Below are 21,377 nucleotides of genomic sequence, written 5' to 3'. Positions count from 1 at the left end.
GTCTTGCATCATTTTTCCTACTGAACATCACCCTCTAATCCCTCAGGTAATATTAGATTTATGTGTGGGTTCCTTTGAAGTGTACAGGGCTTTCCTCATCATCTGTGTTTTTGTTCAGTTCCCCTATTTGCCATAGAAGACATAGAAGACCTAGATTAGGCTAAGGATTTCAAAACAGTGATGAAGAGATATGAATATATGAAGAAAGAGTGCACAAGTAGGAGGAAGGATCAGGAGTTATATATGAGCAATTCACAATCAAAAATACTTTGTCCACAATTGTTTTGTGTCCAATTCATGGAGACCTGCACAGTTTCAGAAAGACATCTCCAGAGAAATAAATATATGTCTGGAATATCATGTCTGGAATTCAATTGGTACTAGTTTTAATAGAATGTTTTAAAAGGTTGGCATGCATTGCATATGTTCAAATCATCCTGCCTCTGGAGTTTCTTGAACAATTGATGAAGGAAAACTTATTATGAGAATAAATAGGTGATTTATTTCTGGAAAAACCCCAGAAGACTGAGTGATGTGGGTGAATAATAGCAAGAAAAAAGTGATTCTACTTCTGGTAGATCTGTAGAATTGTAGAATATGACTGTTGAATGTTGACTCTGTTTTAGGAGAATATTGTAGTTTCTTCTAAATGAATCGATCTCTGGTTCTGTTTAAGTGAAGTTCCTTTTAAAGATGTTTTATCCTGCATTAGGTATACATAGCTTTTCTAACCATTTAAATGATTTAAGATCTTGACCAGGGACTTGTAGTCCAGTTTTTTAATAATATTGTTACGATTTTGTTACCAACCCTTCAATAGGAGTACTGATCTCAAAACAGGAGAAATTCATTCTCATTAATGCTTTTATAGCAATGGAATAATGCAGTGAACACATATACTGGATGCTCATCGAAACCCATTCAATGTAGAGTTGTTACATAATATAATTTGTTTTGCATGTAAATTTTTGTATCATTTTGGAGGATGGTTTAGATTGATCACTGGTGTTATTTGTTGTACCTCTTTTTCTAGGTGTTCATGTCAGTCACTCTTTTATATGGAAGGATTTTATAACTCACTGTTACATTTCAGTCCACCAAAGCTGTGACATCTTTGTGGAAAACTTTTTACTTACCTTTCCTTGAATATTTTTTTGAGCATCTTATACATTCTAGGATTTGAACAGGGGAAGGAGGGAAGCCACATGCTGTGCATGCCTTCCTCGAGGCCTTGGTGTGTCTATCAGAGAGGACCTTTGATAATGCACTGAGTTAATTCTACAGACAACATCTGCTTCTATTAAACGAAGTTTTGAGAGCTGTTTGTGTGTCCATTCTCCTTTTGCTTCTGTCCATAATATTTTCTTAACTTTTATTAACTTTTTTGTAGGAGGCTTCTGGACACTGAGGATGAACTCTCGGACATCCAGTCGGATTCGGTCCCGCTGGAAGTGCGAGACTGGTTAGCTTCTACATTCACAAGGGAAATGGGAATAGTGAAGAGGAGACCTGAAGAAAAGCCCAAATTTCGAAGCATTGTGCATGCTGTACAGGCTGGGATTTTTGTAGAAAGGTGAGAGTTCTGTTTTCCTACCGTGGCAAGGATTACATTTAACCACAGAGTCTATTGTAAAAGGTGGGATGAGCCTGTATCAATTCTTTAAGACAGGTTTTAGGATTCAAATTATGTATCTGTGTATGTTTCTATACAGAAACCCAGATAAAATCTCTACATTTGTAATGAAATCTCCTGGACTTTGGAAAATTCTGAGAATGGATTTTAAAGCTTGGAATCTTCTACATGAAGATGTGTGCCAAATATTACAGAAACATACAACAGTAATCCACCATCAAAGGGGCTTGTCTCTTAAGTTCATAAAAATGCTTATGTCATCTTTGAGACCAGACCCTCAAGTAGCCTAGTATTATTTTCACAGATCATGAAAGAAGACTAAACAAAACAAGAAATTGTTATAATACTTTTTAATGAAATACTCTTACTGAATATTTTATTTGTTCTTTTAGGATGTACCGGAGAACTTCTAGCATGGTTGGTTTGGCTTACCCAGCAGAAGTGATTGTAACATTTAAGGTGAAATAACTTTAATTGTGAAATTTGAATGGATTAGTACTTATTTCTAGTGAATTTTAGGGTAAAATATTTTTTTCTACTGAATATACCCTAGACACATTTAGTACTGCAGAACTGAACACACAGAACAGAGCAATTTAATAGTTCAAAATTCAAAAATAGCATATGATTCTGGTTTTTGTTTTACTGTTTTGTTGTGATTTCATTTAGGTGTTACTAGAGCAAGAGTATAAAACTGGTATAGAAATTTTAATAAAAATGTGACAGTTGTGATTGTGTCAGCTCCCACCAGTATGGTAATCAGTATCTCAGGCAGCAGCATTTGTTTTCTTTTTAGGAAAGAAAAGAAAGTCATATTGGGAGAGAGATAATGAAAGAAATTGTGGCTTATGGAACAATGGCACTTTTTCTGTGAATTTAAGGCAACACTGTAGTTTACTTAAAAGTCAGTCTCTCATAATAGTAAAATTACTATGGCTACATATGCAATAAAGAATGACATACCCTGAGAAAGAATGTAGAGCTTCACCTTTTCTCCTGAGAGCACAGCATCATTGTGTTATTTACAAATCACTGTATGGCTGTAGCATTAATAACATTGCACAGAAGCCTATTTGAAGGATAGTTATTCACATTAGCTTAATCGAGTTTTACAGAAAAATTTTACACCAAACGTTAAATTTGAAGGATTAAGGCCTTTGATTTGAAGCATACAAAGTTGCATAGGACATGTTACAAGTATTTTATTAATATTTATTAATATTATTATATTTATTAATATATTAATATTTTTATTAATAAACATTCACTGAGATATTATCTACAAAAAGAGTTTGAAAGAATTGAACCAAAAAAAAAAAAAAAAACCCAAAAAAAAACCCACAACAAAACCAACAACAAAAAGCCCAAGACATTGATTTTTTTCCCTTTCTTCTCCCCTAAAAAAACAAAATATCTTTTCCAGTGATTAGCTGGAATGCTACTTAAACAAACTGAAACTTTATGGTGTTCTTTTTCTTTTCTGCACACTTACAGGATGTTGATAAATGGTCTTTTGACGTATTTGCCCTAAATGAAGCAAGTGGAGAACACAGTCTGAAATTTATGATGTATGAGCTGTTCACCCGATACGACCTTTTGAACCGTTTCAAGGTCAGAAGCTATCCACAGATAAAAATATGCGTGCAAAAATAAGTATGTCAAATTTAAAATGTAAGAAAGCCAGGATGGGTTTGAGATTATTTTTTTTGTACAGTACAGAACTTCATAGAAGATGGCAAGTTGAACATAACAATATCTCAGTAGTTCCGCTATATGAAACTCTACCCAGAGCCTGCAGATATTTCTGCAGATGAAGACCTGAATGCTTCATAGACCATGTCAAGGCAATTTGGAATGGGACATTGCTCTTGAGCAGTTAAATGCTGTAAGCATTAAACGGATTAAATAGGCAGATTTTAAAAGTTTCCTAATAAGGTAGAAGCTGTAGTTAATCCTGAGTACTGTTTTCATAATACAGTTCATTGTGTGTTGGCCAAAACTGGAGGAGTTTAGCTGAACCTCCCAGTTGAAAGCAACTTTAGTAATATATAGAAAAGGCTGCTTCTAGGTGGTGTTTGTAGGGTGTTGTGGTACAATATGGAGTATTTCTAACCAACTTTGAAAAGCTGAGATAAAATCTGAAGTACCAAATTTATTATTATAAAATTACTGAAGTTTCAATGCAGCTCAAAATCTCTCACTGCCAAACTTCAAGCGCCATTGGAAGAGTCTGCTCATTTTGAAGTTGATTTCAGTAATTTGACTTATACAGTAACTCGAACTCAGCTTTTCCTGGGAGGGTCTGGATGATGTCAGAGCCCTACCAGGACCACCATTAACAGCACAGATTGAAAAAAATCCACAGGGTTATTGGCTTAGTGGGATTAAGCCCATTCTCAATCTGACAGTTAATCTTGCAGGACTTTTATATAAAGAAAAAGAAATTTTAAGGAAAATATCAATTCATTACGTGGGAAAAAGTGGGACTAAATAGTACCTGTATTTTATACATTGCTTAGAGGAAGTAGGAGACAGGGAATGGAGACTGCCAGGTTCAAGAAAATACTGTCTCAATGTAAAGCTGATCAAGAAAAACAAGTTTTCCTATTTTTAGATTCCTGTTAGTTGTAGCTTTCTTATAGGAACAATCTGCATACAGGAAGAAATCTCTCCACATCTATTTAGTCAATAGTTCTGCAGCCTCTTGTACACTGACTGCATGCTGTGCATGGTGTATGTTGCAGGATGTAACGTCTACAAAAATTGGGTGAAGACTTCCAGATGCATGTTAGATTTTAAACCTTTACATTTTAAATTCTTCTGTTCATAACAAAAATTTTGTGATGTACTTATTTGTGGTTTATTTATTGCATGATTAACTTTGCTGTTGTTGCAGGAAAAAGCATTTATTTTAATTTTTATTTCCTCCCCAGATCCCTGTTCCCAACCTTATTACATTTGCTGAAACTCTTGAGGTTGGTTACAGCAAATACAAAAATCCATATCACAACTTGATCCATGCAGCTGATGTTACTCAAACTGTGCATTACATAATGATTCATACTGGTATCATGGTAAGAAATACTACAAAGTTCAATTTACTTCTTTTTGCAGATTCTCTGATGTTTTGGATAGCTGTGTATGCGTGGCTTCAGCAAAAAGCTCCTTGAAAATTATTCAGAGAGATTCCAGTCTTCTGTTTAACAATTCTTCCAGCTTGATGTTGAGGAGAAAAAGGGGAAAAAAAAATCCTTGTTAAACCCTTTTTGCTTTTCATTGGCTGAGCTTTGGCATTGCATATCATATTAAAAGAGATATTTGCAGTAGTGGGTAGGTGAGAATTTTTCACTTCCACATTGGAGCCTGGGAGGCGTGATCAGACAAGGAAACTTCAGTATCTGCTGAGATCTTGGCCATTGAAAGAAATACTGATTCAGTTCAGGTTTACTCGAACACTCTGAGCTGCTTTTTCTTTTGGTATATAACCATCTTTAGGACTGCCATTGTGTGCCACATATGCCTTCAATAGGCAGGCAATTGCATTTGCCTTGCACTTTTGCAATATCCCAATATTCTTTTGTGTTAACTTTGGGATCTGAAGTGAGTCTGTGCAAGCAGTTTTACTCTTGTTTACTCATGTTTGATTTAATACCAGCTGTGAGAGTCTCCTCACTATCAGGTTGCGAGACAAAAGTGAGTACTGACTGGAAGTAAATGGACATTTCTGTCAATGGACTTTTGATGATTTGTCTTCAGTATGAATGCACCTTTTTTTTTTTTTTTTTAAATTTACAAAATGCCAGACGTGTGGAAAGTGATAGTGTCTGATTTCTGTTTGTAGAGCCTTGAAATGAATCCATGAGACTTTGGGAAAGGAAAATTTTTAGGCTGACTGTAAATGTTTGTACTTCAACATATAGACAATAAATGACAGTTATTTACCTATACTAAGCCTTTTCTACCTGAAAGCTTTGGCTTCAGGAGAGAACAAGTTTCTAGGCATTGCAGTAATTAATTCTGTAGTTTGAAGGAAGCTTTTTACTTCTAAACATGGAGATTTTCAAGCCACATTTTAAGGCAAATACTGCTTGTGGAGTGATGTCTGGAATCTTCACCAGCCAGTATTCCCTTTGACACTGAGATATTTTCTTGAGAAAGGACATCCATAGAAGCCTGAAAAATGGATTAGGCAACTCTCTTAACTCCAACCCAAAGCTGTTGTATTAGATGTTCACTTATTAAAGAAACATTTTAATAAAAGAAAAAGCTTGAATGCATCGTGGCTCAGAGCAAGCATTAAGTCATGTGAAGCATGTCTCTGGTGCAGGATAAGCAGTTCAACAGGGAGAAAAATCCCTTTGTTGTATTACAGATTACAAACATTTAAATTATAAACATTCTTTTGGCTTACTGCAGCTGTGCTCTTTCTCCCTTCAAGAAAGACAATAGCATTCCAGATTTCCTTCGTGGTGCCAGAACAAACTTTGAACTTTGTGAGTTATACGAGTTAATTTGGAATGATTAGCCATTGATTAAACAACTTTGCAACACACTTCAGAAGGCTCTGAACACCGAATCAAAGAATCTGCTTTGTATTTGAGTATCTGCTGTTCCACCAGATACACATGAGATTGAGAAAGGCCTCAGCAACTCAAGCGGTACAATGTAGGCAATTTAACTTTGTAACTGCACTTCGATGTGATTTGGACAACTATTTTCAGAGAAGCATAAACTTCAGTGCTGTTACTTTGCTGTAGAAGCTCATTAATCTTGCAATATCTGTGCAAAATATTCCTGTAAAATTAGGCCACTTTTTAAATATTCACTTTTGAATTGCTGAATTATGATACTGGAAAGTTCTTGGAAAGTTACCTAACTAGGACACCACTTAGTCAAGAGTGCCTTCAAACAGATGCAGTTTGCCAGGCAGAAGAAGCATTTATAGAAATCAGTGTTTGAAAGGAGGCCTAGTGATTCCGCAGCTTGCAGTGTATTTCTGTCCAAATGTCATTTGCAGTCTGAGAATTCATCACTATATGCACAAATGTTCTGCTTAACTTTTTTTTCTTTCATTCTTTGCTGTTGCCTGATTAATTTTAGCCTTCCTGAACCAAGAAGTTGGCTTCTTGATCTAATTGTTTTCGGAGTGTGTCCTTTGTAATATTAATTGTAATTCTGTTGTATCATCTATCAATTACTTGGACAGGAAGCAATTTGATACAATTGTATATCAGATTCCTCGGAGTTTTGCAGACTGACATTTGGTTTGAAATTCTTGTGCTTTTACTGTACCTTGAGGAGCTGATTCTGACAGCAAAGAATGGCTGTCTTGCTTATTCACTTCTGAAAGATGCAGTGAAGCAAATGTTAGAGGAAGCTGAGGTTTGAAAATCTTTTTTGTAATTCCTATTGTGGAGGTCATACGTATATCTGTTTGGCACTTGGAATACAGTCAGATTTCAGCATTTGGCAAAAGTTTGACTGTTCATAGCTTTTGGTTTGAAAGCTTTTAGAAAGATTATGGTGAAGAATGATATATCTTCAGTGTCTTGTTTAAAGAAATAGAATGATCATCATATTTTATGGAAGACGTTGCCTGTCTATCTTAAGAAATGAGTTTCAGCCACTTCAGATCACTTCAGATGTGTTAGGAAGTTAGATATCACAGATGGCAGACAATCTATTAACTTCTCCAAGAGATTAAATCCCAGATGATACAACTGAAATATATAGCTCAAGCTAGCATTTATGAGATCTTCATCTCTACAAATTTAAGAATCCAAGTCCCAGGGAATACATCTTGTGAAGAACTTTTGAGTCATCGATCATCTTCCCACCATCTCTTTTCTCCTCCCACGTACCTGTATTGCTCAAATGAAAAGAAAAAATGTCTTTGCTATCAACCAGTGTATTGTGAGACTCACAGCTTTACTCATTTTTTAATCCAGCCTTGTTTAAAGAAATAGTTAGAACCAGAGTTCATGAAAAGTTAAGGTGCATCGATTTATAAGCAATTTATAGTACTGCAAAGCATCTCTCAGTAGAGAACTCTCTCAAGTTTTGTTTTTTTTTTTTTTTTTTTCCAACAGTAGTTACACTCTCATGGCACAATATCAGCTATCAGGGAAGTAGGTTCCAGCTCCTTGCTGTCTGCCAGACCTCTGGATACCAGAACCTGCTTTGCACACTCCTATCGAAATAAATTAACTTGGCTTTTAGAGAGAAAGCTTCCTCCTCTTCTTTAAAAATCCCTTAGCTAAATAGTTCTCAATTTCTCTGATTCTGACACTAATCTGAATTTTGACTATATTGCTGCAGTGTCCAGAATACTTACTTTCATGAGCACAATATGAAAATTCTGTATAGTCTACAGATATTGTTTGTAAGAAGCTCTCTCGACTTGTAAATGAATTATCTAGCAACTATTTTGGTTGCTAAAAAAGTTGAGGCTTAAAAAAGCATCTGAAAGAAAAAGTTTGTATTTGGCTTTAGTTGCTCATAATTTCTGGATTTCTGTTCTGTTGGTATGTTGAAAACATGGTGAAAGTCAGGACGAGTCATGGCCTAGTTTCTAACGACAGACAATACTATGAAGGTCAATGTTTCCATTTTTAGAACTGCTTACAGTACATTCTCATTCCTCCGTTGTGACCTTTCAAAATCTATACAGCTAGTACTTGTTGTTCCTTGGCTGCCTTAGCTGGTCTCTGAATGACCTATTTTATTGTTCTCACACAGCTTATGAATTTTGACTGTTTCCTTTCTTTATTGAAAAATTGATACCACTTCTGGCGCTGCGTGCATCTCATGTAGGGCATGGCATTCGCTCCAAAAGTAATGCCTCCTATTCATTTCCATGGAGACTACAACAGATACAAAGAGCAAAATAGCGCTATTTGATGGAGCAAACTCTCAGCTACAAAACACTTTTTTCAATATAGTCACCACCACCGGTCAATCTGCTGATGAGCTGACAGCAGTGCTCTTCATTTCATGGTGTGACAGCTGTGTATGCCTGTCTGGGATGTAGCTTGTCTTTCACATCACTATTGCCACTGCTGATGTGCACCACCCACCACCTCACTGTGCTCACATCCACTGTTTGGTCTCTGTAAACTTTCAGCTAGTATTGATGAATTGGTCAATAGGTGCCATTTTTTCCACATGGAGGAATTCAGTGACACACCTTTGCTTCGTACACACTTCAGACACCATTTCGTCAGACTGCTCCTCTGCTGCCGTCTGTCTCATGGCAACAGAATGTAATGGAATGTTGGTGGGATGGTTCATCCTCTACAGCCATACTGCCAACATCTGCCTCTGACGCCATAGGCCAAAATAACAAAATAGGAGGCATTGCTTTTGGAGCAGCCCTAGTGCATGTATGTGTATATTTGGGTGAAAATCATTTGTAGATCTTTTAGCACAGAAGCTTACTTCTACACAGGAAAAAATCTGAAATATGTATGGAAATACCTGACTGTCATTTGACTTAATCAGTCCTATGTCTGTGGGCTTAACTATCACTTGATGCTTCTGCCCCTATTTTGGGGGGGAGTAAATTTTCTCCTGAAGCTTTAAGTATTTACCATTAAAGAAAGTAGAACTTGAATGAGAAAATAACAAAGCTGATTATACCAACAGAGCAATCTTGAATTAGCAAGAGGTATAAAAGTGCAGAAAATTCTTGTGCTTGTGTTGTTTTATACAGACTATCTGTGTTTTCTTTTGTTCTGTGTAACTGTATGCTAATTTTATGCACCATATTTGTACATTTCTGAAAGCAATATGGTAGCACAAAGTATAATATAATTTAGAAAAGAAAAATCTCCCATGACCTAATTTCAGTATTATAGTTGTACCTAAAAAGGTATTGTAAACTGCATATTTTTTCACTGAAAAAAAGAAATTACAGCCTTAGCTTTGTAAAAAGCTTTAGAAGAATTTACTACAATTTAGCAAGTGTCAAATACTGGTTAGCATATTAGACACCTCCCACCCCAAATAACAGTAAAGTACACCACTTAATTTTCTTAAAAACTGCTTATATATTATGGCTGACAGTATTTACTTTGCTAGTGTCCATAAAGGCTTTAACTCAGTCTTGGAGACATTCAAAAAGCAGAAGGAGTAATTTTATTGTATAATACTTAGGCATGGTGGCTGTATAGTCAGCTGGAATCAAAAAATGATGAAGTTTACTTTAGCTGAAGGTCATGCAGAACACTTCAGTAATGCAGTTAATCTGAATTAGGCAGCTATAGAAAACATAACTAAGATCTGTTTTTCATTTACTAGCACTGGCTCACAGAACTGGAAATTTTAGCAATGATTTTTGCAGCTGCCATCCATGATTATGAACATACGGGGACCACAAACAATTTTCATATTCAGACAAGGTAAGCAAAGTTGTCCTTGAAGCATCAAGTCTGGAGTTTGCTGTTGATTATTCCAAGCTGTTTCATACCTCTTACTGGTGCTGCCAGAAAGTAGCCAGACCATTCCAGATTTTATGAATTGAGTAAGCAGGGAAAAACCTTCAAGCACAGCTTTAGCAATCCCTACCAAGGATCCTCCCCTAACGTGTCATGATAACATCTGCAGTAGCTATGACGAAGAAATCCATTTTGAAAGTTAGGCTCACTGCATTCTGATTCAGGCATAGTATGTCATAGCCTCTGGTCCAGAACATTAACGTATGCCTTAAAATATATTCAGCTTACTGAATGAGAAACTCTGACAGATAAGGTACAGATAAAGTGCCCAAGGGTTAAGTGTAATTAAATCCAGGACATACTCATGCCCTGGGTTGTGCCCTTAAACAATGAAGAAATTCAAGATCTGTAGCTGCAATAAAGGCATAATTCTTTTCCTCCTCTGCACAGCCCTTCTAAAAATAAACTCTAGTTTGTAGTTCCAAGTTTACACTACTTTTCTATTTTTGTCATTAATATTTTGCTCTGGAGTATTGCAAAAGTAAAAAAAAAGAATTACACTGTTTGACTCTTACTTGGACATACAAACAGGTATTTGTTTTGCGGTAGAGACCAACTAAGCTCATTCTTTGCTCTTAGTGAATTGGCCCTGATGTGACATCTCAGGGTGTTATTCCAGTTTCTTTTGCCCGCAAGATGCTGAGGAAAAGGCTGGCATAATCATATCCAATTTCATTTCTGATTAAAACTGTGCATGATTAGCCATGTGGGCCAAAGTGTTCTTCATAACCTTGTATGATTGGTAAATCATTAATTTTCCCATGATTTTAGAAAGATTATGAACATAAACTTACTCATTGTTTAGGTAGGATATTGTTTGTTCTTTTTAAGTAAACTTTCCAATCCTATTTTTTCAGTTTCCCCAGTGCCATACCACACATGTGAGTGGTTAAACTGAACGTTTCATATTGTTCATCAGAACAAGGAATTGAATTTACCATGTTAAGATCATAGTAAGCTGCAATGATAAGTCATTCCACCTCCCCTGCAGTACATATTGATCAGCTCACTGAACTGAGATATTCCGGAACAACAGAAGAGAAGTGGAGCAGAGAGGGGAAACCTAAGGTTGCCTAACAAGTCAAGTTGGGTTTTAGGAAAACAAGTTCCCCAAGAATTAATGAACTCTGAAGTATGATAAATCTGTATTGCATCCAAATTTCTGAAAAATCCATACGTAATTTTGGTATTTTAAGTTAGGCTCTTATTAGGAAGGAAAGGATGCAGTTGAGTATGGTAACTTTAAGGGTCAGGCTTTAGAAAGAATTTCAATGCAATCAAGATTCAGCTTTGTATTTCTTCCATTTCCTTCTTACAAGGCTCAAAGTGAGGCTGCTTTTCTGCGAGAACAGGGGATCCGTTTATAACTTATGAAATTGAAGTTTTAAAACATTTTAAAGTTTACAGATCTTTTGGATTGTGAGTGACATGAGCCAAAGCACGTCTCTCTCAGAATAGAGGTGGTAATTTTTTAATGCCCATTCTATTTGTAGATCTCCTCTCTTGTGAATGAGTTGCATTTTAAATGGTTGTGTTGCCAAGGAGTTTTTCTAAGTGGCCTCAAAGAGCATCTCTATTGCTCTGTGATCCAGTACTGTCAAGAAGCTCTAGGTTTGCTTCACAGATTATTGGTGCAGTTTTATAGTAAAAACAAAATGTTATATATTTAAAAAGATTACTTTCACGTGGGCAATATATACAGTGGTAATGATGATATTTTTATGCAGATAGTATGGAAGCTTTATCATAATTTGATTTGATATTTATTTGATAGAAAAAATAAACATAGTTGGAGAGATGTAAATATATATAGTCAGTAGTTCTCAATGTTCTTCCTTCTACAGCACTATGATTGGGATGGTTATTGAAAATTGTGCCTTATTTTTTTAACACTAGGTCAGATGTTGCAATATTGTACAATGATCGGTCTGTTCTTGAAAACCATCATGTAAGTGCTGCTTATAGACTAATGCAAGAGGAAGAGATGAACATCCTGACAAATTTAACCAAAGATGACTGGAGGTAAGTAGTGTTTAGATACTCAAACATAATTCTGGTATTTAAAAATACTGAAAAACTCCAGGCTTTCTCTGTAGAGTCTATTTTAAGAGTTCAAGTTACAGGAAGAAACTTTTGGCTGTGGCGGGAGTAATGGATATTTAGAGCTTTGGGAAAGCTGCTGTCGTGTAAAAGTACTGTTTGGAAGTTGCCAAATAATTTTCCAAGTGAGGTTGTGCTTTTATGAGGCATGTTGTTGGACTGTGTGGACAATGTCTCTGATGAGACAGTTTTCAGGAAAACCACAGAACTGCCCCTGTTGAGATAGATTACCTTTGTCTAGTGATGGATTTTAAAACCACGGTGCAGAGTCATGCTCTACTGCCAGCGTGACCACTACTGCCTCTGAGATTTCTGTGTGCAGATTTCTGCACTGCATAATCACATCTTGTTAAGCATTAAAACATGAGTTATCTGCAGAGTCCAAAAATAATAAGGTAAGGGTTCAGAAGCACGTGTTTTTTTATTCTTCTTCATTTTAATGTACTTTCTGAAGAAAATTTGAGTGGTTGAAAGAATCAGGAACGTAACTGCCATGCACGAATATCAGGAACGAAATCAGCAAGTGTTAGATCTATGATTTTCTCAGTTATTAAGGCAGCATGTTATCTTTGTATACCATAGATCTCTACTAGATCCATACATCAAGTCTTTAAATTTGAGTCTTATGTATGATTCTGTATGTGTAGCTATTGTCATTCAGATATCCTAAAAATAAGTAGGTGGACTTTGAATCCACATAGGGATGTTTTGCTTCCAGGAAGATCTTCCACTGTAAAGGATGCCACCATAAATTATAGAGCTGTAATTTGTTTATTTATGTTTTCACAAAAATGCACAATTATAAAGAAATACAGGAATTTCAGAACAAATTTTGGTTTGGGATATGTTTACAGGCGGAGGATTGGTTTACATGGTAGATTTACATGATTTTACTCATTAACATGAGTAGAACATTCCAAAATAAATATTTTATTGAACGCAAGTCTGCTGATCCTTTTGGTTTTCAGTTCATTATTTCTCAATAGATGCTCCACTATGCTTAATATTAAAGTGTTTATTTATTTATTTTTTTAATTTAGTAAAATAATGAGAGGAGAAACGAAATTTTTCATTCTCATAAAGGATTTATTCTCAGGTGATACTCATTTGATTTAGTTATCATAAAGTTTGCATTGTAAATTTAGTTCTGGAGAAAGATCTCTGGAAATGATAAACTTCAACAATGATTCCCGTATAAACCCAGTTCTTCATTACCAGCACAATGGATAATCAGAAGACTGGAGCACCTCTCCTACGAAGACAGGCTAAGGGAGCTGGGCTTGTTCAGTCTGGAGAAGAGAAGGCTTCAGGGAGACCTCATTGCAGCCTTTCAGTATTTAAAGGGAAATTATAAATAGAAGGGAAATCAGCTTTTTGCAGGGGTAGGTAGTGACAGGACAAGAGAGAGTGGTTTAAAACTGAAGGAAGGGAGATTTAGATTAGATGTTGGGGGAAGTTTTTCACAGAGAGAGTGGTGAGGTGCTGGAACAGTCTGCCCAGGGAGGTTGTTGATGCCCCATTCCTAGAGGTATTCAAGGCCAGGATGGATGGGGCCCTAGGCAGCCTGATCTGGTGCTCGATCTAGCAGTTGGCAACCCTGCCCACAGCAGGAGGGTTAAATCTATATGATCTTTAAGGTTCTGTCTAACCAAAGACATTCTAAAATTCTAACATGAGCAGGGGTCTTTCTCTGCTGGGAACTCTTTTGGGCCTCTGTGATGCTTATTAAGAGCTGTTGAGAGTGGAGATGTGATTGTGCCAGTAGGCAGCCAGCAGGAGCTGGGATTTTTCATCTTTTAAAATCATAACTTGTAGAAGAGGTAATGAATTTCACTTCTTTAAGATAGTTGCTTTGAATATGTGCCCCCAGCTGGTGTCATTTCATACACTGTCCTGCCAGAGAGCATGTAGAAAGCAGTTAGACTTTCTGATGCAGTTGAATTTCAATTCAAAACTGGACCAAAGTCCTGGATTCATAGTCACTAGAGACCTCCTTGAATGAGTGTAGCCTGGGAATACCTGCAGCAATATGTAGTTGGATGTCAGCTGGTACTCTTCATTCCAGTCATTCCCTTTTGCTATATCGGGAAGAAAAGAGTGATAGGATGATAGAAAGTATTGCCCAGTGGAAAGAGAAGCCTATGGTTTCCAGGTGTGTGATGTTTGTAATATAACGCTCTGATATGCTGCAACAGAATAAAGGAGGGAATGTGATAGATTGTTTTCACTTTTTGGAAGTACTCTCTTCTCTGTAAAGACTGCTTAGTCTAGTCTGTATGAAACCTGCCTAACAAGCTCAAGCAATTACAGTAGGACACAGAGTTCCACGGTTTGTTGCTTAGATAGACTCTTAAAGTCTGTTGTTGGTAGTAAATATAAATGATAATTTGCTCAACTTTTTAATGTACTTCCTCACACTGATGAATTTCTTGATTACCATCAGATCTGTCTTTTTTTTACTTACAGTGATTTTATTTTTTATTTTATATTAACACCTCTGCCTATTTACACTGTAATTCTCTATTTCAGCAAGATGAAGCAAAATGACTGGGAATGACTTTATAGTATTACACTTGATTTTCTACAACTTAACTTCAAGAAGATAAATGAACTAGTAAACAGTCATCTTCATTTGAGCTTAAAGCACAGGACTTGGTTCTGAGCAGGGAAATGCTGCCAATTACAAGTCACCAATTACAAGTGAACTGGCGATATTAAGGTTTCAAACCATTCCAGTTATAAAGCATATATTGATATATTGTCTGATTATATAAAAAGATGGACAAAAAATGTACGTTATGTGCAATGCATAGCACAGCTTCTCTTTGACAACTTCCTCTGGCATTATTCTGTTTGAGGAAAGCAGAATTGCTGTAACTTGCAAGATTGCCTTAGGTCTTCAGTTTCCTACTTCCTAGCCTGTTCCTAAGGTTTTAGTTCAGTGATCCAACTGTGTCCAACTGACTAAATGTCATTGTCACAAACAAATCCTGGTGACGTGGGATTCAGTTTATTGGTTGACTACTTTCTGAAGAAACGAATGTATCGCTCTTTGTCTCTTGTCTATCACAGCATTATTCATGTTGTTTTTTCACATCATATTTCATCTACTACTTGTTTATAAACATCCATAGGTCATATGGCTATGGGAGAGCTAAGAAAGGATGACAACAAAGGACACGACCAATTGCTCAAGAAATATGTATATACAAAACCAGTATTTTTCCAATTGTGAGCTCCAAAAGTTTGCTTTGTGCTATAAATGAAATTGCTATGCTTCTGATAGCAGACATAAAGATGGCAGTTCCTATGTGTCATTTTGCTGAGGTAGTATTAGCAGCACTAACAGTGTTTGTCATGATGCCTTCAGCTGCCTGATGCTTAAGGGAGTGTGCAGTGTTTTCTCTCCTTCGATATGGAAGTTGAGAGTCTCCATGGAGATAGTTTGGGAACAGTCTGTGTCCAAGAGTAATCTTTTGTGCAGTGTTAGCAGACTGAGCTCTCTTGGCTCTAGTAAAACTGTATTTAATGTTTCCCTGCCAGTTCTGTATTTTCTATCTCTCTGTTGATAAGAATGGGAGTGCAGGCAGGAAGCAATTGCAGATTGTAGGCGGAGAGCCTCTCCTTTGCTTTTATGTAGTGTTTTAGTGACCTGAAATATTGTGAAGGGTGTGAGAAGGGCAGTGCTAAACTATTTGATCCTTCTTCAGGTGTCAGAAGCATGAATGTGAGTTTGTCATCTGCCATGACAGAGTGAATCTACCAGAAGCAGCATGTTGATTGCATGCCTTGCGTGGTGGGGCTGGCTTATTTCTAATTACCACTAGAAGAAAGTTCAGACAGGGAAAGTTCCTAGGAAAATCTTCATAGGAATAGAAGTTATCATCAATTAAGTTTTACAAAGAAACAGCACTTAACAGTGCTGAGCTCTCGCTTTTCATGCAGCTAGGCTTTTTTTCTTCTTTTTTTTTTTCTTTATTTCTGGGTTTGGCTGTGTTTGAAAAGTGCAGTTTCAAAGCAGTGTGGAGGAGAAACAGTTGGGATACAAATAAATTAGTCTCTCATTATGAGATCAGATAAAGTAAGACATTTTCTAAACTCAGGTTGTTATGGCTGCATATTATTTGAGAAGTGAGAGGGTTGAATCTTTATCCAGTTATCATCAAAGCAAGTCAAGAAGAAATACACAGAAATCAGTGAGGAGTATAAACTTAAATATGCAATTAATTTAATTCAGAAGCAGTGTTGATAATTCATTATAAAAACTACTCAGCCCTAAAAAAAATAACAAACAATCTCTTTAAAATGTGTTCCTTTGAAAAACCTGCACTGTTAGTCAACTCAAAGATTGAATACACTACTAAAGATCAATGAGTGTTACTTAAGTAGAATTTTACTCTTGTGATTGATACTTAGAGACCTTTAAGATTAGCATTGTGCTCATGAAGAGTTATGCTGCATCAACAAAGATTTAATGTGGTGAATTCTCCTCCATTTACATATGTAAGTGGCACTCTTACATATAATAGCCAGTAGGTCATTTTAAAAGCATGAGAATAAAGTAGACTCCTGCATACAACCCTCAACATCAAGGAAACAGAATTCTTTGAATCAGTATGCTGTGGCAGTATTGTAGATGCTGAGGTTTCTTCAAGGCACAATTATTGCTGCTTGACAAGTAAGATTAACAGTAGGAATTTGTACACTGTCTCACATGATTCACATTTTACTATTTTCATATCCATTTAGTTTGGCCAAGCCCATATCTCAGTGCAAAACACCTACATACAGATAAACTATACATTCTGAACTTGCTTTAACTCTTGTAATAGACATTAAGGCATTTTTGTATTGAAGAATAGTTTGACATAATGTTTGTATGTTAGCATAATGTTAATACCATTTTGTATGTAATATTTCTTGCTCTTTTAAATGTTTTCACCATCTTCTTCCTGTATTTCATGTTGTTCCTGCTATGCACTGATATGAGAGCAATAATAAAAGATAACAATATATTCCCCAGTGTGGTGGTGAGCCCAGAGACTGACTGTAAAATATTTCACTGCTGAAAAATAAGGAAAGGCTTTAAGTGGGCGACAGTTTAAGTTTAAACAGTAGAAAAGAAGAATTAAAAAATAGTGTGACTCTGAAATAATAGAATGTGAAATAAAAAATTACAAAGAGCATTTTTTGAAGTACATTGCTTCCACAGAATCTCTTTATGATTCAACAGTCAAGTTATTAACTATTTATTTAAATGATTTTTAAAAAGTAGTAAAAACCACAGTGTTGTTAAGAAAGTCTTAAGTTAACAAGTACTGCTTAAAGAAATATTCCATGCGTAGAATAAATGGTTTGTAACCAGTCATTTTGCTTTTAATTATTCTCAGGGAGTTGCGTAGCTTGGTCATTGAGATGGTCTTGTCAACAGATATGTCGGGTCATTTCCAACAAATTAAAACGATGCGGCATACTCTACAGCAGGCAGAGGGGTAGGTAATTTTCATTCTGTTCATTATCTCTAGTCTTTAAATGAGCTCATGTACAAGAAAAGACTCAAATAGTTGTTTTTGTTCTGAGATAATTGGAGCATGTCCTTGAATTGACAGGGTAGACAAAGCCAAAGCCATGTCTTTGATTCTACATGCAGCAGACATAAGCCATCCAGCAAAATCCTGGGAACTGCACTACCGGTGGACCATGGCCCTGATGGAAGAATTTTTTCGACAGGTGCCATTTAAAAAATCTTTTAATATACTACTTCAAGAAGCAAATGTTACACAATTAAGTATTTTCCTAAGTCTACCAGCAAGGATATTGTTGGCTGTGATTGATGAACATAGTCAGCAGTATATATTTCTTACTCTTAATACATACCACTGACATTAACTCAACTTTTATGTGAGTGAATAAGATGAAATTGTTGTAGCTTCATATCTATTTCAGCTGATTCTAAGTGTTGTAGCGCTTTTTTCTTTTGATAATAATATAACTTGTCAAGCTGTTTTCATTCTGTAGACAGAGAATTATGTATGCTTTGAGTTAAAATGAAGCACTGATAGGATAGAAAGAGGGACTTGAAATTAGGAAGAATTCATGTTCAGTGAAGAATGCTAAATGCCATCTCCATTTCATATTTCAGAAAATCCTCCTATTTCTTGCCAATGCTTGCCATGCATGTTCCACATCATTATGAAGGCTTTGCTTTTATAACAACCTAATACCAAAACAGAGAGAATCATCCTGTAAACCCTATGGCCATATATCCTAAACAAAAATGAAGATGCAGTCTTGAGAAGGTTTTTTCATTTCTGTGAGATAATGAATTCAAAGAGAAAGCCCAGTAGGTGCTGATGTCACTGCTGACATTTTCTGACTTCTCCTCAGCAAGTGAAAAAAGCTTTTCTTCAAAGGGAAAATATTATCTCTGAAAGGAGTATTTGTGAGAATAATGAAACAGTGTAATTCTCACTCACCTAAATTGTCATTATTATGCTATATATTGACATTTTCCAATCAGATAGGTCACACTGGAGAAGGAGACCAGATGATAAACAAGTCAGTAAATTAAGCTGTGAGATTTAGCTGATCTGCCCTAGAAGGTTCTCGCTGAGTTCAGTGTTTCTTTATACAAATTCTCACCAGGGAGCATCAGGGCATCCTTGACTCTGGGGTTTGCACTGGGGAGACCAAGTGGAGAGTTGATTCATTAATCTACGTAATGAGTGGACTACATTATATGGAAATACTGAGTAGCGTAATGAGTTTGTGTCCATTTCTGTAAATGAAAATAATGAGGATTTTGAAGTTGAGAGGAAAAAGGAGGAGCAGACTACTGCAGATACATATTACTTGAAAAGGTCAGAAACGACAAACTGTAAAAACAGTTCAGATGCAGAGAGATGGACTAGAGAGAGCCCATGGGACAATGAGGCAATGTGTCCAGTCAAGTGGATGTAGCATGAGCAATAAACAGTATCTCACTGGTCATTGAGTGCTTAGGATCAGCTCATGTTTTAGCTGTTCCCCTATCCTTTCATTAGAAGAAGTAACAGGATCACAAATAAACTGCCCGAAGATATGACTAGCCATCTAGTATTAGAATCAAGTCACCACATGTTTTTTTTTGCTGCTGCACAGTGTAAAATGTGAAAGGCTGTGCAGCTCGTAGGCTGTAGAGGAATAGGTAAGGAATCGACTTCCTTTATAGGTATGACTAAGAACAACAGCATGCGTAGAGTAGTTCCAACGCTTACGAAGTGTGATGAAGTAACTGGATACAGAACTGCAGTGCAGACACAGACACAGGAGGCCTTCTGCTTCCTAGATGCTTTATTTTGGTTGTGCCTCCTCTGCACTGCTGATCCGAGTACATGCACTGGAAGTTTATGGGGTTTCCAGATCTGTGTCAGCCCAGATGACACATATAGTCCTCCTCTTCTTTTATTTAAAAATAATAATTCAACTACTTCCAGTGCTTTGCAGGAAAATGCAGCAGAGCTTGAAACTACCACCAAGAAAACAATGTTTTAATAGGCAGCTTTCAAAGTAGTGAGCACTAGCAAAAAGCAAACATTCTCCTAGAAAAAAAAAAACTTTGTTAACTGCAGCTAATAATTAAAATGTTCCAGTGTTAACTTCAGAGAAAAAAACAAACTTTTTGATTTTAAAAACAACTGTGGCAAGTGTATTGTAATGCCTAGGAAAATCTGAGTTACTTTGTTACTTGTTACAAGTTACTTGAGTACTTGCCCACTCATTCCAAATACTTAAAAATCAAGGAATATGTAGATCAAGTCACTCAAGGAAGCATTACAGCTCTGATAGCATTATGCCCTCAGCCTGCATAAATCCAAAAGCGTGAAAGTTCACCTGAGAAAAGATTTCATTTCACTCCGTATCTTGATTCTAAATCTCTTGAGATTCTAGTTATCAATTTTAGGTATCAGTGCTGTGTCCATTATTACAATTTATGCTAGACTTAGTATTTATTATATTTAATTATTAGTTATTGGTTTAATTTTGAAGCAGTTCATAATTTGGATAAAGAACAACCTGAAAACCTAAAAAAAGCAAATGTATTCCTCACAAGTGCGGAATTTTTTCTTTTTCAATATCTAGTTAAGAGAAGATTGCAAAATTAGTATTGCTTTAGAAATTCTATATTCAGCAATGACTGAAATTGTTAAAACTACTCTATGTTGAAACACAACCTGCCTCCTGCATTTACATGGAGATACCACTGGCACTGCTCATGCGAACCTGCATTCTTCTGTGTTCTGAAGTCAAATTAATATGAACAGTTGGTTGTAAAACATAGAGGCCATAGAGATAAAAATCTCACATGAAACACAGTCTGTTTTTGTGTCTGAAGTTATTTCATAGTTCTCAACTTTTCCCGCTGGATGATCATGAAACAGCAGTCTGCATGACTAATGTAACATGTAGAACCATTTTACTTGAAAGACCAACTTTTTTCTCAGCCAGGTTTATCCAGCAACACAAATTATATCCTCCTCTGGGAGATCTCTCTCTTCATTCTTTTTGCATCACTGGATTGCCCTTCTGAGCTTTGCAAATTGGTTGGCCTACTATGCTGTAAAGTGGAGATAGTACTACCCTGTCTGTCAAGTCTGTTATGACAAAAGAAGCCTTTTTAGCTGTTAGATGTTACTTTCAGAAGTAGATTTCTACAAGTCATGCTGCTAATGAAATTGAGCCTGTGCTTCTTTTTTCTTTCTTCAGCAGCACAGCCATACCTGCTAGTGAGAATAAGTTAAAGTCAGATCGTGCCCTTTATCTTTACAAATCCATTAACAAAAATGTCGCATGTTGGATAAACCACTGCAATAGAAAGAAGCGCTTAGTGTTTTCAATACAACTGCCTACATGTCTAAGTGTCTCCAATCCCATCACATCTGGGATCAACAGAACTAAATGGTGACTGTTGAAGTGCTTTGTATAAAATATATATTTTTGCTTCTTGACACATGTTAAATCTCATTGGCAGATGCAGTAAGCTCCTTTATATAAAAACAGTCAAACGTAAGCCATAATTTTGACTTTTACTTTTCCTGAAATTTTAAAAGTAAATAGTGAATTTTTGGTTTTGCCCATGGCTTATTTTTGTTTAGGAGTATAAGTGAAGA

The 21,377-nt window shown here is 36.2% G+C and overlaps 1 protein-coding gene across 1 annotated transcript in view; it reads left to right on the top strand.

The window, feature by feature from the left end:
• Positions 1-21,377, top strand: part of PDE1A (phosphodiesterase 1A) — a gene marked incomplete at both ends in the record, with an annotated part of 150,991 nt that overhangs the window by 110,681 nt on the left and 18,933 nt on the right. The window contains 8 exons of the mRNA XM_079539130.1: positions 1,391-1,573; positions 2,026-2,092; positions 3,128-3,244; positions 4,567-4,707; positions 9,932-10,032; positions 12,025-12,150; positions 17,619-17,720; positions 17,838-17,958. Coding sequence (XP_079395256.1) covers positions 1,391-1,573; positions 2,026-2,092; positions 3,128-3,244; positions 4,567-4,707; positions 9,932-10,032; positions 12,025-12,150; positions 17,619-17,720; positions 17,838-17,958 — 958 coding nt within the window. The remainder of the gene's footprint in view (positions 1-1,390; positions 1,574-2,025; positions 2,093-3,127; positions 3,245-4,566; positions 4,708-9,931; positions 10,033-12,024; positions 12,151-17,618; positions 17,721-17,837; positions 17,959-21,377) is intronic.

The sequence above is a fragment of the Tetrao urogallus genome (genome assembly GCF_951394365.1).
Source record: "Tetrao urogallus genome assembly, chromosome: 8".
NCBI lineage: Eukaryota > Metazoa > Chordata > Aves > Galliformes > Phasianidae > Tetrao > Tetrao urogallus.
This window is presented reverse-complemented; position numbering and strand designations above follow the sequence as displayed.